Source organism: Carex rostrata, chromosome 20 (assembly GCF_964058835.1).
Source record: "Carex rostrata chromosome 20, lpCarRost1.2, whole genome shotgun sequence".
NCBI lineage: Eukaryota > Viridiplantae > Streptophyta > Magnoliopsida > Poales > Cyperaceae > Carex > Carex rostrata.
In genome coordinates, this window is record NC_135937.1 from 8,871,203 (window position 1) to 8,885,798 (window position 14,596).

The 14,596-nt window shown below is 34.9% G+C and overlaps 2 protein-coding genes across 2 annotated transcripts; one reads left to right on the forward strand and one right to left on the reverse strand.

Moving 5' to 3' along the window:
* Nucleotides 1-1,839: 1,839 nt before the first annotated feature.
* Nucleotides 1,840-4,261, reverse strand: LOC144572191 (HSP20-like chaperones superfamily protein). The gene is made up of 6 exons (XM_078321642.1): nucleotides 4,077-4,261; nucleotides 3,322-3,505; nucleotides 3,009-3,162; nucleotides 2,699-2,727; nucleotides 2,440-2,479; nucleotides 1,840-2,117 (listed from the first exon to the last, which is right to left on the reverse strand). Exons 1-6 carry the CDS (start codon nucleotides 4,079-4,081, stop codon nucleotides 2,080-2,082), a joined length of 450 nt encoding a protein of 149 aa, XP_078177768.1. The 5' UTR covers nucleotides 4,082-4,261; the 3' UTR covers nucleotides 1,840-2,079.
* Nucleotides 4,262-5,949: 1,688 nt separating this feature from the next.
* LOC144572190 (membrin-11-like) lies at nucleotides 5,950-9,764 on the forward strand. Its single transcript, XM_078321641.1, has 4 exons — nucleotides 5,950-6,346; nucleotides 7,387-7,507; nucleotides 8,199-8,348; nucleotides 9,077-9,764. The coding sequence occupies exons 1-4, from the start codon at nucleotides 6,063-6,065 to the stop codon at nucleotides 9,236-9,238; spliced, it is 717 nt and encodes a 238-aa protein (XP_078177767.1). The 5' UTR covers nucleotides 5,950-6,062; the 3' UTR covers nucleotides 9,239-9,764.
* The last annotated feature ends 4,832 nt before the right edge of the window (nucleotides 9,765-14,596 follow it).

The window sequence follows — 14,596 nt, forward strand, 5'->3', positions numbered from 1 at the left end:
AGTTGGTTTGGTTGGATATAAAAACTTGAGTTAGGCTGGGGTGCTATGGATAGCATAGTGGCCTCCCGTGCTACGGCTCAATATTCAACTTTTCAAAATCCAAACGGTCGATCCGAACCATTCATTGTTTAATCCATATTGAAATGTGCTTGGAGACCAAATTTTACATTTTTTGGAATTTTTTTGCTATTTATTAAGATGGTTTCAAAATCGCTGTTTTTATTAAAATTCTGCACCACTGGAAAACAGCGATTTGAAACCATCTTAATAAATAGCAAAAAAATTCCAAAAAATGTAAAATTTGGTCTCCAAGCACATTTCAATATGGATTAAACAATGAATGGTTCGGATCGACCGTTTGAATTTTGAAAAGTTGAATATTGAGCCGTAGCACGGGAGGCCACTATGCTATCCATAGCACCCCAGCCTAACTCTAAAAACTTACATGTAAAGGTCGTACTCTACTACTCTAGAATCTAGATGGTCATCCCTTTTCCTTTCCCTTTCCCTTTCCGGGATAAGTTACCTTATTTTCCTTTTTAAAAAAAGGTTGCATTATTGGGGTATTCGATTCTCTGTTGTAGTCAAATCCAGCTTTAAAGAATAGAACCATATTTTCTTTGCATTTCGCTCTGAGGAGATGTGATTTTTAATTTGTAGCACAGATGAAAAGAAATCTGGAATATAATGAGTGGGTGTCATGAGGAGTTATTGTCTTTAATATTATTATGTCTTCATCATTTTTTTAATATTTTGTTTTCATCATGTTTTTAATAGGAATAACAGCACAACTAATTCTGTTATTTAGACATTAATGATGTTAGTTAAGCTGTTAGTGTTGTAACAGACATTAGATAGATAGAGAATCATTGTAATATCTATATATACTTGATTGTATCTCGTGTACTGTTAAGAAAAGATTAATAAAGGAAATTCTTTCTTCAAATTCTCTTTTTTCTCTCTCTTTAGTTTTAACTTTATAAAATATAAATAAATTGTCAAGAAGTACATAACAAAATGCCACTTTCGTCATTTACTTTATTTGATTTAGAAAATAACCATCAATTGTCTGTAATCGGCTTTATATACAACAAAGGCAGTTATCACGCAAAATATGAAAAAAAATATACATACATTAGAATTATGTTTGGTCGAGAGAATTTGTTAGTCATTCCGATTATTATTCTCGTTATAGTTATATTTGCATCATCTCTCTAAAAACGCTACTCATTGAATCATTCTCTCTCTTCTAAAAGGAAATGTGATGCTTCAACTTGTAGATCAATGCGCATCATGATCATGCTACATAATTTGAAAATCACTGTAGAACAACAATCATGCTGTATATATCAACATCATACTAAATTAAATAGACTAAAAATCTATATAATTGGGTCAGTTTTATGTTGAATTGCACCATATCAAAGTAAATATACTAAAAAATGTTGCTCTCTGTCGATGTAAATCTTTTTAAGCTTTATTCATTCAGTTGGACTGGAAAGAAATAAACTTTCAATTTTCAATACCTCTTACTTAATTTCATGACGGCAAGATTACTAGTTGGAGCATAGACAGCTTTCTTCTATACATAATCCTGCCTATTCAATGGTTTTTGCATTCGTCAAGCTTGTTAAATTTGTCAAGCATCCCACACTCCTGTACAATTTGAATCTCACTCTAACATCATACATATTTCCCGAGATCAGTTTCAGATCCAGGTACAAAGAAAAGATGGTAGATGGATTGAGTAATATTTAACTAAAAGATGGGGGCAATACGACCATACTTTATGAAGGTTACTTGGAACTTGGTAAAACAAGTACCAAAAAGGACTCAAACTAGATTTAGTCGTCATTTGTCTATATCACTTGGCAATGAAATCAGCCAGTTGAACAGATGGAACATGTTCCACATGACAACAGAAAGTAAACTGCATACTGATTTAGCTTAATCTCCAAAAACCAGAAACTGTAAATGGGAGATGAGCAACAATTATAAGCTAACAAATTTCTTAGACTCTGAGGTTATGATTATGCACCCACATTAGCAGTTGTTACAGTATTCACTTCACATGCTTTGCTAGTACTTTTTTCTAGCTTTCTCCAGGTCAGGAAGATCTGCATGAATTTGAGAGAGAAAGACTTCATTGAGTAATGTATTTTCAGACTGTTGGTATAAGGTTAATGTTAAAAAATCTCATTTGCTGTTATGCTTCAAATATGTGTTCAGTTTGTTACAACAAACTTGAACTGGGACTAGAAATACATGTATGATCTAGACATTTTCAAATGGGCTTTCATACGATAGAGCACTGCATACAAGCCAGTATTATACAGCATGGTATACCTGCCATTACCAGAGAGCAAGGTATACTTCCTAAGTTCGTAGTACCATATACAGATTTTATATAGAAACAAGGTATAACAGAATAAATCTTACATAGCATTCCATCATCACTGCTTTCATCTTCATCATTGACCTGAAAAATAACAATACCAAAACTAAGCGCTGCACTTGAGAATATCACAACATGACCTGGTGTTATGAGAAAAAATTTCTTTGTCCATCTTTTAATATAATAACCACATAAAAACCTCTCCATATTTCAAAAGAACCCCTCAGAAAATCCCCACAATAATAAGAATTGTTTCTTAGCATGAAAATTCATGAAAAGAAGGAAATTACAGAATTATCATACCCCATCATTGTCGTCTTCAGAAGATAACTCTGTAAAGAAAAATAAAAGTAGTGATCAGGCATGTCTATTCTTTGGGAAAAAAATATTATAGCAATCCCATGTGAAATGGATAAAATATTTATAATCAGAATGCACGAATTAAGCGATGCCATACCAATTGGATACATTGCCCCAGTACCTACAGGCTGTACAATAGTACAGTTCCTTTTCAATATTTGTTAAATCCCTTCTAAGCAAGTAAATATTAACTAGAAACAACTCAACACTGGAGATTATGGACTGTTACACACAGGTACCAGTATGAACGTACCAGACTCATCATCTTCGTCACACCATTTGTTCCAGTCAACCTTTATATAAGGAGCAGATTTCTCCTTTGACTTGAGAAGATGACGCCACCAAGCAGTCTTCTCTTTGTAAATTGAACATGTTATATTTCTCAAGCCAGTTTTCAGTTTGCCCACCTATAACAAGGAGAATTTTAACATGGCAAATTTATTTTTATTATAAGCAGAAATGCTATGCTTATGAGATATTTCCACAGTTTATTTAATTAAGATATGGAACAAAAGACATAGAGATAACACATGATGATTTGTAAAGGAATTGAAGAAAAGACTTGCCTCAGGCTTAATGGAATCAAAGAGCTCCAAGCTGAAGCTAAAGGGTTCACCATGGGGCCCAGTTGCAGAGAAACTAAACAGGCCATTAGGATCGGCTTTTATTTTCACACCCTTTGCATCAGGAAGAGATATCGTCAGATAGATCCTGTCTGAGCGCTGGGCCCAAAGTACCTCTGGCTGACGACTAATTATACCATAAAAATAATTAGGATGGTAATTAGCAATTTAGAAAATAACAATTAGAGTTAGAGAGACGACAACATAATTTACTTATGTTGACAACATTCTTCAGATTTTTGTTTTCTCTAGTACAGTGTAGAGTGAAATAATGTAAACCAAACCAATTCAAACCAATATTTATCTTTGTTGGAAGTAACTGCATTTCTGGAGGAACTGGTGGCAGTTTCTTATTGGAGGGGCTGACGGCTGACCTGACAAATAGTAAGTCCAGAGCATTGACTTGACTAAAATGTTAACCAGAAAATTTAAAGGCAAGACTGTGAAATTTCACTAATAATCCAAGCTAAGAATTGATTTTATCGAAAAAAAAAGCTAAGAATAGATTAATTAAAGAAGATTAAACACATGATAATGCAAAGAACCCGCTATAAGATTTAAAATCGAACACGAGTCCCCTTGAGAGCGATCGCTCGCTGCACATAGAGCCACACGACAAACAAAACAACTATCTGATTACACCAATCGCATCGCCGGGTACGGTATAGGAGCTTAAGTTTAAGAGGAAAGAGATTTACCTCATGGAGGAAAAACTGTAATGGCGAAATGGAGGAGGGGAGAGAGAGTTGGCTGAAAGCCGGGAGAGAGAATGAGAAGTGTTTCCTCTGGCTCTTTGCCTATTGCCACCACTGGCCCACGGGGAGGTAAGACTCGAGAGTAGAGAAACCACAGTGCAATTATGGGCCTATATAGATGGGCTGTTACAATTCGATTTATGTTGGGCTAGGCCTATGAGCTTTCAACTTCAATTCCTCTCCAATTGTCTTTGGCGAGCATAGACCTGATTCCTGAACATGAAATCGGATCAACTCCGGTACCGTGGAAGAGAATCTGGACCGTTCTTTTAACCTGACACTGACCCATACATCATCATTGATTCATTATGCATCTGATCTGATTGAGTTAGATCTGACTCAGAATAAATCTGAACCGTAAAGTTATGAATTCCAATTTACAATATAAATTAAACTATAATTTTTACATCCATATTGAACAACTCCAATATTGTATTTTAGATTGGAGATCTGCAAATTATTTTCTGAAAAATAAGAGAGAGAGAGAGAGAGAGACCTGCTCGCTCTTCTTATCACTTTGCAGTTTGATGATTGCAACCTTAGAGCTATCTAGATTAGAGGCAATGTAAGAGACTATTCCTTTATTTCGATGCATATACATGGCAGCTCTTGCCAGGTTCTCACAAAAAAAAAAAAAGTAAAATGAATTAACTGCCAGGAGCAACCGAGGCCCTTTTTTTTCCTTACCACTCTAATAAATCAGAATTAAATGAATACCACCCATTAATTCTAAATTCAGATTCCACTACGAATTCAGACTCAGTCCGCGCACATATCTCAATCGGTGCGCGGATTAGGTATGCATACTAAAATTGTTTTTTTTTAATATATATATATATATATATATATATTTATAGTTTTGTTATGAATTGTTTGAAATTTTTTGACTAAATTTTTTTTTCTGCTATGCATATATAATTTGTAGTATAAAATATTTATCAAATTGTGAGTGTAATTTGTAGCGATTTGTGTACCAACTTAGTACAAAATGCTACTCAAATTGTGTGTATAATTTATTGTAGTAATTTTTAGTTGAAATTTAGTCAAAAAATTTATTTGTTAAATAAGTGTGTTTTGTTTTTTACAATTTCACCGTTAAATTTTATGTGTACATATAATTCTAAATACCACAAAACAAAACATAATAGAACAAAAAAGAAAAATTGGTCAAAAAATTTAAAACAATTCATAACAGAATTAAAAAAAATAAAAAAAAATCCGCCCAAATACTGGATATGCAGACGAATTAGTAAAAAATTCAAAAAAAATATATTAAAAAAATTAATTTCGGTACGCATACCCAGTCCGCGGACTGAATCTGAGTTTGTGATGGAATATGAATTCGGAATTCATGGGTGGTATTAATTTAATTCTGATTTATTATGGTGGTAAGGAAAATAATTTCAGCGACCGAAGTAACTCGAATTTTGAGTTTAGATCTGGACCGTCCGATCAGAACCCAGGTCAATTGGGTCATGCACGGAGTTTCTTTAATATTCGTGCTTAATCTGATCTGACGGTCCAGATCTAAACTCAAAATTTGAGTTACTTTAGGTGTCATGAATTCGACCGTGGTTCCCTCTTAACGAAGGTTCTCCTCTGAGAATGAGAAGGTACTGAAAGGGGAAGCGTATCCTCTGCGGAGGTTTTACCTGCGGAGCTGTGTGGTGGTTTTGATCTGGTCCGTTTGTTTCGAATCGGACGGACCAGATCAGATCTTGTCCGAATTTTAAAAAACTCAAAATTTGGTGAACCCTTAATCCAGCCCGTCCAATCCGAAACGAACGGACCAGATCAAAACCTCCGAAGAGGATAGCGTTTCACTGAAAGGAGCCAAAATCCATTACAATTTCTCAACCCGTTTCGAGAGATCCGCGACACAAAAGCACTGCACTTCGTTCGGATCTCTCTCTCCATAGAGATTAGAGCATGGATTCAGGCGCTGGCGGCAGCGGGACCTTGTCGGAGATCTATCAGAGCGCCAGGCGCCTCCTCTTGCGCGCCAGAGATGGCTTGGCCAGGCTGGAGCACCTCGTTTCTTCCTCCTCGTCTTCCTCTTCGTCTTCCTCTTCTTTTTCCTCTTCTTCGTCGTCTGTAAACGATTTGGCATTAGCTGTCAAGAGGGACGTAACGCAGATCCAATCGCTCTGCGCGGAGATGGATCGACTCTGGCGCTCCATCCCGTCCAAACCCCAGCGCGATCTCTGGAAGAGGTGTACATCCTCATCTTTTTCCCTTTTGTTTTCTCTGAAATTTATGAAATGAATGTGATATCTCTAAATGAGGAGCTGTATTTTCATTTTGGATAAAGCATGTAGAGTAACCTTAGCTCAAGTGGAGTAATTCTGAGTTAATCGCTTAATACTAGAGGCATTAGATACCTAAAAGATTCAATGAGGTCTTGAATCGGTACCAGTCTACCAGATTCTGACATTGAATCGGTACCAGTTTCAATATCGTTATGTACTGGTTGGATGAGCTGTTCATTTTCTGGCCTTGATTTTGGTTTTAGTTGTTCCTTTGTTTCTGATATTACTATCAAGTAGCATTTCATGGGGTCAAATGCCTTTGGTTTATTATAGAAAAGTTTAGTACCTTTTTTCTATCATGCTATTTCAACACCTGACTAGTTTAATAGCTTCCTATTACGGTGTTACTTGTTCCCTAGATGTACCAGCAAAAAAAAGATGATGGCTTAACACCATGTTTGTGGATAGACGGCTTACCACCCATATTTCGAGGCCCATATTATTTCAACCCTGTTGCAAAATAAAGGGCCTGTTCAGCAAGGTAGTGGAATTTGGAATAGACTTCTATTTAACACTATTCCGGTCGTGTTTGGTTGAAGGTGGAAGAGTGTCAGTAAATGAGCCAATTTCATCTCTTGGAAAAGGCCAATTCCTCTATTCCACCATCCCAATGGAATAGTGAAATGGCTCATAGAGGAATCGAGGAGGGACCTCCTTATAAAAAGCTGGGATTTGACGGCAAAAGTTCAAACTCCATTCCATTGGATTTTTTTTCTTGTTCGGCCGGAATAGAGGATCTTCTCCTATTCCTTCCCAACCGAACATGCCTAAAGGGTTTAGTTTCCACTACTACAATAACTATACTCCATTTCCTTTTGACTAGTTATCTTCACTAGAGAAGTGGCCTGAATCTTGTAATGATACCTTATATGAATCTGTTGGATAGTTGGCAATGAAACTTTTTGTTACCTGTATTGACAGTTAGTGATTTTCCTTAATTACAGAAAGGTTGAACAATTGGCCGAGGAAGTGGAGTCATTGAATGAGAGCGTGAGCAAGCATTTAGTCCGCCAGCAGAAGCGAATGCAAGAGGCAAAGGAGAGAACAGACCTGCTTGAAAGTGCGGTAATGCTATCAATTTTCCAGGAAAATTTTAAAAATTATAACTATTTTATTTTGACTAATTATGACATACACATCCAGAAGTGGTTTTTTTTTTTTTTTGCACTTCCTTGCTTGAACTTTAATTTGTTAATTGAGAATATGGCTACAAAATATGCAGATGACTATCTAAAGGCTAATTGGCATTGCATATGGATAATATTTAGCTTCTTCTTGCCTGAATTTATTCATGGCTATTGGTCCTGTTGCACGAGATAAATAGTATGGTGGCTTAATTATAAATGAGTAAGCAAAAAGCACAGCAAAAAAAAAATAAAGATTAGGATCCATTGACAATAAAATTAACTCCACAATGTCAACAATCAGCATAAATAAATTCAAAGTATGCAATCCAACCTTTTAATGTGGTTTAAAATGATATAAAGTTGATGTCTATTAAAAATGATGACACTTGGTTCATGTCTTACCGCTCATCCAACAATGTAAAATTTGCAACAGGTCTCTGCAACTCAACTTTGAACTTCTTTTAAATCTGAAACTTTGTTTTCTTGATTTTTGCATAATTTATGTAGCTGATAGTTCTTTTTTTGTTAATAATTGTGATAGTTTTGAAAAAGTGATATTGAGAAATCATGTTAAACACATGCCATCTAATAAATTATACTTAATCAAGCTATATTTTGCTTCATTCTAGAATGGTGAATCTTCACATATTCTGAGGATATTTGATGATGAGGCTCAAGCCATGCAATCTGCCCGCAATTCTTCTATAATGCTAGAAGAAGCATATGCAACTGGTGTCGCCGTTCTCTCCAAGTACGCCGACCAAAGAGACAGGTTAAAGGTACATGTGGTCATTGACCTGGCTTGTTAAAATCTTCATATCTAGAGAGAAATCCAGAACATGCCCAGTTGCTCCTAACAATAGTTTCATTTTTTGAGTTTCCAGAGGATAAATGAAAGGGCTTTTTTTTTGTGCATGACTCTGTCTGGAAATATGTCCCTTTTTGAAAAGCCACATGAGCTTTTTGGCTTTATAATATCAAAAATAAAAAATTAAATCGATCATTTGGTTTATACTATTAAATCTAAGAATCCACTTGCTTGTTATCATTCTGAAGATGTGTATATTATATTTTTGCTCTCTTTCTATTCTTCTTTTAATGGGGTGGATTCCGAGTCCTATTTGGGTATTGGGAAATTAATAATTACATTTTCCAAAAGAAAATTATAAGTAATTTCTTAGAACGACTCCCTATATCAAAGCAATTAGTTTAAACTTTTATATAAAAGATGTTTTATTATGAAAGACAGAGCACGTGGGAATGTACTGTGTAGTCCTTTTATAACCTTACCAGAGATATGTACAATGATTACCAAGCATTGAATTTTACTATTACTTTTCACGAGAATAGCCACAAATTCAAATTTAAAGTAGAATTGGGGGCTTTGTGTGAAGCATTTTGGCAATACTAAGTAATAATGTTATACTGGTAACTAGCTTGCTGTTGAGAAGACTTCTCTAATTTGGTGTCCTTGTTGATACTACTTTTATCGGTCTATAATTTCCAGAGAGCACAAAGAAAAGCGCTAGACGTACTCAACACTGTGGGTCTATCGAATTCAGTATTGAAGCTGATAGAGAGGCGGCATCGAGTCGACAAATGGATTGCCTATACTGGCATGGTCGCCACTGTTGTTGTTGTGTACCTGTTCTGGAGATGGACCCATTGATTTTTACAAGAGTTAGACAAGTACATTTGTGTTGAAGTGTAGAGTTTCTAAAAATTGTACTGAAATAATGAGCATGTTATTTGTCAATTCTACACTATGTTACTATATCTTTTAGGGTGTCCAACCATTTTGAATTCCAAGAGCTAAGTTGAGAAAACCCTCACAGAAAGAGAACTTATTGATATTTAGAAGATCAATAGCACACCAACTTGGTTTAGTCGAAGACTTCTTGGTACTAAAATATTGTGAAATTTGCAGCTAGGCCTGTGCTACTAGGCTGAGCAGGTCCTTGGTTCAAGGTTTTCATGTGCCAGGTTGAATCTGTAAAGAGAAGAAAAATGGGCATCAAAGCTTCTTGGGATAGAAAAAGGGTGCACAATTCTTAGATAGAAAGGATTTTCATGGGAAAAAAGACATTTACTAATGTTTTATTTGTACATCTCTCAACTGCATTCTCTCTCTCGACTCAGGTAGTTTTGTATGTTATCTTAGAATTGAAAAGTTATATGTTTCCAAAGGTTTTAAATTATGCAATTGTTAGTGAATATATATATTCATCAAGTGGAGTTTTAAAGTATCAAATTGGATATGATAACAATAGCATATGTTTGAAAAAAGGAGTTTACTGATGGAATAGGAATAGGAATAGCAATCAGCATAGTGCTGGACTGTGGATAGGGACCAGCGAAGGGGTGGATTGCTGCTTACTTTTTGGGTTGCTAAATTTATTAGGCTAACGGATTGCGTTTGATATTTGCTTAGGACACCATTACTTTTGTGAATTTTGGACTGATTTCGGCCTCTTTTGGGAGACTATTGTACTAGCAGGCTTAGTTGTGAGGCTATTAATGTCCTCGATATGAACAATGGCGTTTCTGATTAAAGCGAGTGTACATTTTGTTTGACTTAAAAGAGTTTTTATGTTTTTTTTATCAAAAAGATATAGTCGTTTTTTTTAATTTAAGACAACAATCGGAACTCGGAACCTTTTTTCTTTTACATGTTACACGGCTCGCCGGGCTCCGTATCAATGTATCATAGATTCATAGGCCCAGAAATAAAAATTGAGAAAAAGTTTTTGTCCACTGCCTTTTGTCCACCATCTGTCCACAACTAATGAATTTTATCCAATTCTAACGGATTTTAACGGTCCGACAACTACTTAATAAACCTCTCTTTCTTCATTAAGGCGATTTAATCGTCAAATTCCTAACGACTTTCTAAATCGTCTCCTCTTTCTATATTTGCTTTCTCTCTCTCCTGTTAGCAAGATTCTAAATCAGAGCTCCCTCTTTCTCAATCCTCGCTCAAGCTATCTTTAATGGCGGATATGATTATCGAGCTACCATGGCCCGATCCCCAAACAGATAGGCATCGCTCTTCTCTTTGTTGTTCTCCATCTCGATCTCCCTCGATCGAACAAACCTCGTCCCCAAATTCTACCTCCTCTCGATGTGCACTATCAAACTTTCGTTGTCTACCGCCGGAGACATAATGAGTCTTGGCAAAGCGATCTACTCCGTTGGATTCGTGATCAGGAAGACAGATCAGGCCATCGGTCGGCTCAGATGTCACCTCCAGCTATCTACTCTCTTCTGACCTAATTTCACTTACCGGTCGGAGGTCCTCGCGTGGCGGCGGCTTGTCGGCAGACAGCTACAATCCTCGCGTGGCGATCGTCGATGTCAGGTACAAAATCTCAAAATCCTAGTTATTGATCTCTTCTTCTCTGATTCTGACCTACTCGAATTTTCAAACAAAAAGTCTGGTTCAATATCAACAGGGAAGTACCTCCACCAGTGGCATCTGCGACTTGAGAAAAACATACCTTTCCCACTCTTCAATTTGGTCGGCCATCAATTTCTTCCCAAAGTTAACCATCGTGACTTGCTGATATCTAAAATATGATATAAGTTAAAAAGTTCAGACAATTTTGAACTTTACGACAATCATTTTGTCAGATTGAGTAAAGCCTAGTTCTAAATTGTTGTGGAAACTTATCATAATTGCTCATTGCTGTAGGGTGAAAAAAGAAAAGAGATGATCGGATCGGATCGGAAGAATAATTTGGATCGGCCGCAACGGCAAAATTCAAATCTAGTAAGTTATTTCTGTTGAATTTGTTGTTTTCGTTGTATGCAGTAACAGATCTAGCATTTCAAATGAAATCTGGAGGAAAGAGATGATAGAGGCGTTATGGAGTATTAATCTGTTAATTTTATTGTATTGCCCCGTTAATTTTACAGTATTCATCTTGTCATTTTACAGTATCCATCTTGTGAAAATCTGGAGGAAATAGATGATAGATAGACGATATGGAGTATTAATCTGTTAATTTTACAGTATTGCCTTGTTAATTTTACAATATTCATCTTGTCATTTTACAGTATTCATCTTGTGAAAATCTAGAAGAAAGAGATGATTTGTTAATTTTACAGTTTTTATCTTGTAATTTTACAGTATTCATCTTCTAATTTTACAGTATTCATCTTGTGAAAATCTGGAGGAAAGATATGATAGAGAGGCTTCTTACTCATCCAAACAATGAACACAAGAGGTTTCTAATGTAAAAGTTATTTGTCCATAGTTTTTTTGTTGCTATTATGTTATTCTGAATGTTGCAGTGAATATTTTTATCTTGTATTGAACAGATGTTGTTTGTGGTGAACATATGTTGTTTTGTGGTGAACAGATTTTTTGTGTGATGATGGATGTATGTATAGATTTAGCAATTTTTAGAGTATACATGGTATTATTTTATGGTTTATATTTTGCAATTTTACAGTATACATGATTCTTTGTAGGTTGTAGTTTAAACTGAAATGAAGCATTTGTTACATTTTATCTTACAGTATAGATGGTATTATTTTATGGTTTAGTTTTAGAAATTTTACAGTATACAAGATTCAATTGAAAATTTACAGTATTATGTGAAAATTTTACGGTATACAAGATTCAATTTTACAGTATACAATATTCAATTGAAAATTTTATTGTATACAAGATTCAATTTTCCAGTATACAAGATTCAATTTTACAGTATACAAGATTTAATTTTACAGTATACAAGATTCAACCCAGTGCAGACGCTAATAATTAACTCTAACTGCCAATAACTTCCTATAACTGTAATTTCCGAAAGTACAGTTTGAAAGTACATTTATTTTGTCTTGTTGTGCAAGTTGCAATCTTTTTCTAACTATCATGGAACTACTTCAAATAGTTGCTGAATGTTTTGTGATTAACTGATATATTTTATGTGATATATTGTATAATTATACAACATGTAGAAGTAATTTTACAGTATTCGCGCAAGTTAAAGCTGTGGACAAATGGTGGACAAAAGGCCGTGGACAATTAGACGCTTCCATAAAAATTCAGGTGGTAAGATTCGCATCGAGCATTTGACTAGCACTAGCCTCCTTTCATGACAAACATGGACCTCGTGGTCTCCGAACCAATTGGCTAAAATTATCGTCAATAGTGAATACTGAATGGTGACGTGTCTGTAGCACAGCTAGCTAGCACGTGAATATTTTGCGGTGCGTCATGTAAACCCAATGGCACCACGTGGAAGGCGCGCGCTGCAGATCATCCATCACCATCACCATCCGTTTGAAAGCGAGGTCAAGTTGAATGCATTCGTTTTCGCAAAAGAGCCGATGACTAATTAATTAAAAGTAGAACAGCTAGGTAGCCAGCCACACAATGATCGGTCTAAGTCTAACAACGTAGCAGAGTTAGCAGCCACACAACACAACAGAATGATCGTACGCTACGCTACGCTACGCTACGCTACGCTACGCTACGCTAGACTTTTCGACATGAAAATTGCCAAATTGGGTCGGGTTTAATTGAGGCTCTTTTTAACCCTTGCTATTTCCTTTTTCGTCATCTTGCATATATGCATGGTCCTTTAATTTCCTTCCTTTGTGGCCGATGCGTGCATGGTGAATTGGTGACTTGACACAGTAGTTGTGGTCTTGCGGTCGCATGCATTATGCCGACATTATACAGTGTGAGACTTCATTATGAGCCACAGGAGATCTCGATCTCCTACCTTTCCACTATTAATTCTAACTTAATTTCTAAGGGCCGTATCCGCCTAATGGAAATGGAAATTAATGAAAATTAATGGATCATACAAGTATAGAAATTAGAAACCAGCCAACAGTATTTGTCTATTTCAGGCCTTGCATGTTGGTTTGAGATAAAACAAGCAAAACATATATATATTGTTACCAAACTAATGCACGCTTAATTTCTATCTCTATCTTAAGTCTTAACGTACCACATACGATTTAATAATTAATCATCAAATTTATCACATCCCTTTTCACTTTCTAATTAAGATTGCTGCACTAATCCTAGTTTTACGTTAAAGAGTTGTTCTAATATGATTTTAGTTTATTTTAAGTGATCACTTTCTAGTTTTATTAATTATCCTTACTCGTATCTTCTTCTTTTTTATTAACTTAAATACTTCACAATTTTTAATATTAATTTTCAAATAATAATATTTTCTTATTTCATATTGTTTGTAGGTCATTTACTTTTAAATTTAAAAATAGTTATATCTATCTTAATTGCTTATGTAATTATGTCTTTTCTATAAAAATATAACATATCGGGTAGTCAAGATTCATTAACTCAAAAGATTCCCTTTTGAGTAAATAAAGAGGATACGAATTCAGTAATTAGCACCTTGTTTTCTTTTTTCTTAAATTTTTTTTGCAGCAGCTGCAAAGTTACGAGGGAAAATCGAAGTCTTGACACACCACTAAATAGTTGTTACTTAGTCAATATGTCATTTTTAATTGGTCTGTCGACAGCTAATTAAAAAGAAATACATGAGTTGAATTGGTTGTGAATGTGCTGCTTCCAATGAATCTACTTGTTAATTAGAATAAGAGATCTGAAATTTGATTTTATATTTTATAATAAAAGATAATAGATATTAACAAATCTTACAATAATTAATATGTGCTTATGGGTTTCCAAATAAAAATAAAAATATATATCAGAACGAGTTTGAACTAATATTAAATTTGTTATTTTTTAAATATTCGTCAAACGAATTAATTGTTTCCAATATATTATATATATGTGTATGTTAGTATAGACTATAGAGTGCCATGCCTGATCGATAATCTCAGTTTGACATCAGAATTCTTTAAGTAGTATTAGAAATAATGAAACATGATTAACAAAAATAAATGGATTTGTAATGGTCAAACATATATATGTGAAATATTCCAGTTTCTGTGGGCTAATCCACTATATGTGTTTAATTATAATAATTAAAAGCGCAATTAACTTGTAATTTATTGTAAACATTAATTTTTGGAGAAACAGGTC

Coding starts and splice junctions, on each gene's coding strand:
- LOC144572190 (XM_078321641.1), top strand. CDS start 6,063: ATGGATTCAGGCGCTGGCGGCAGCGGGACCTTGTCGGAGATCTATCAG. Junction 6,347..7,386: donor CAGCGCGATCTCTGGAAGAG/GTGTACATCCTC, acceptor CCTTAATTACAG/AAAGGTTGAACAATTGGCCG. Junction 8,349..9,076: donor ACCAAAGAGACAGGTTAAAG/GTACATGTGGTC, acceptor TATAATTTCCAG/AGAGCACAAAGAAAAGCGCT.
- LOC144572191 (XM_078321642.1), bottom strand. Junction 3,163..3,321: donor TTGATTCCATTAAGCCTGAG/GCAAGTCTTTTC, acceptor TCCTTGTTATAG/GTGGGCAAACTGAAAACTGG. Junction 2,480..2,698: donor CTGAAGACGACAATGATGGG/GTATGATAATTC, acceptor GTTATTTTTCAG/GTCAATGATGAAGATGAAAG.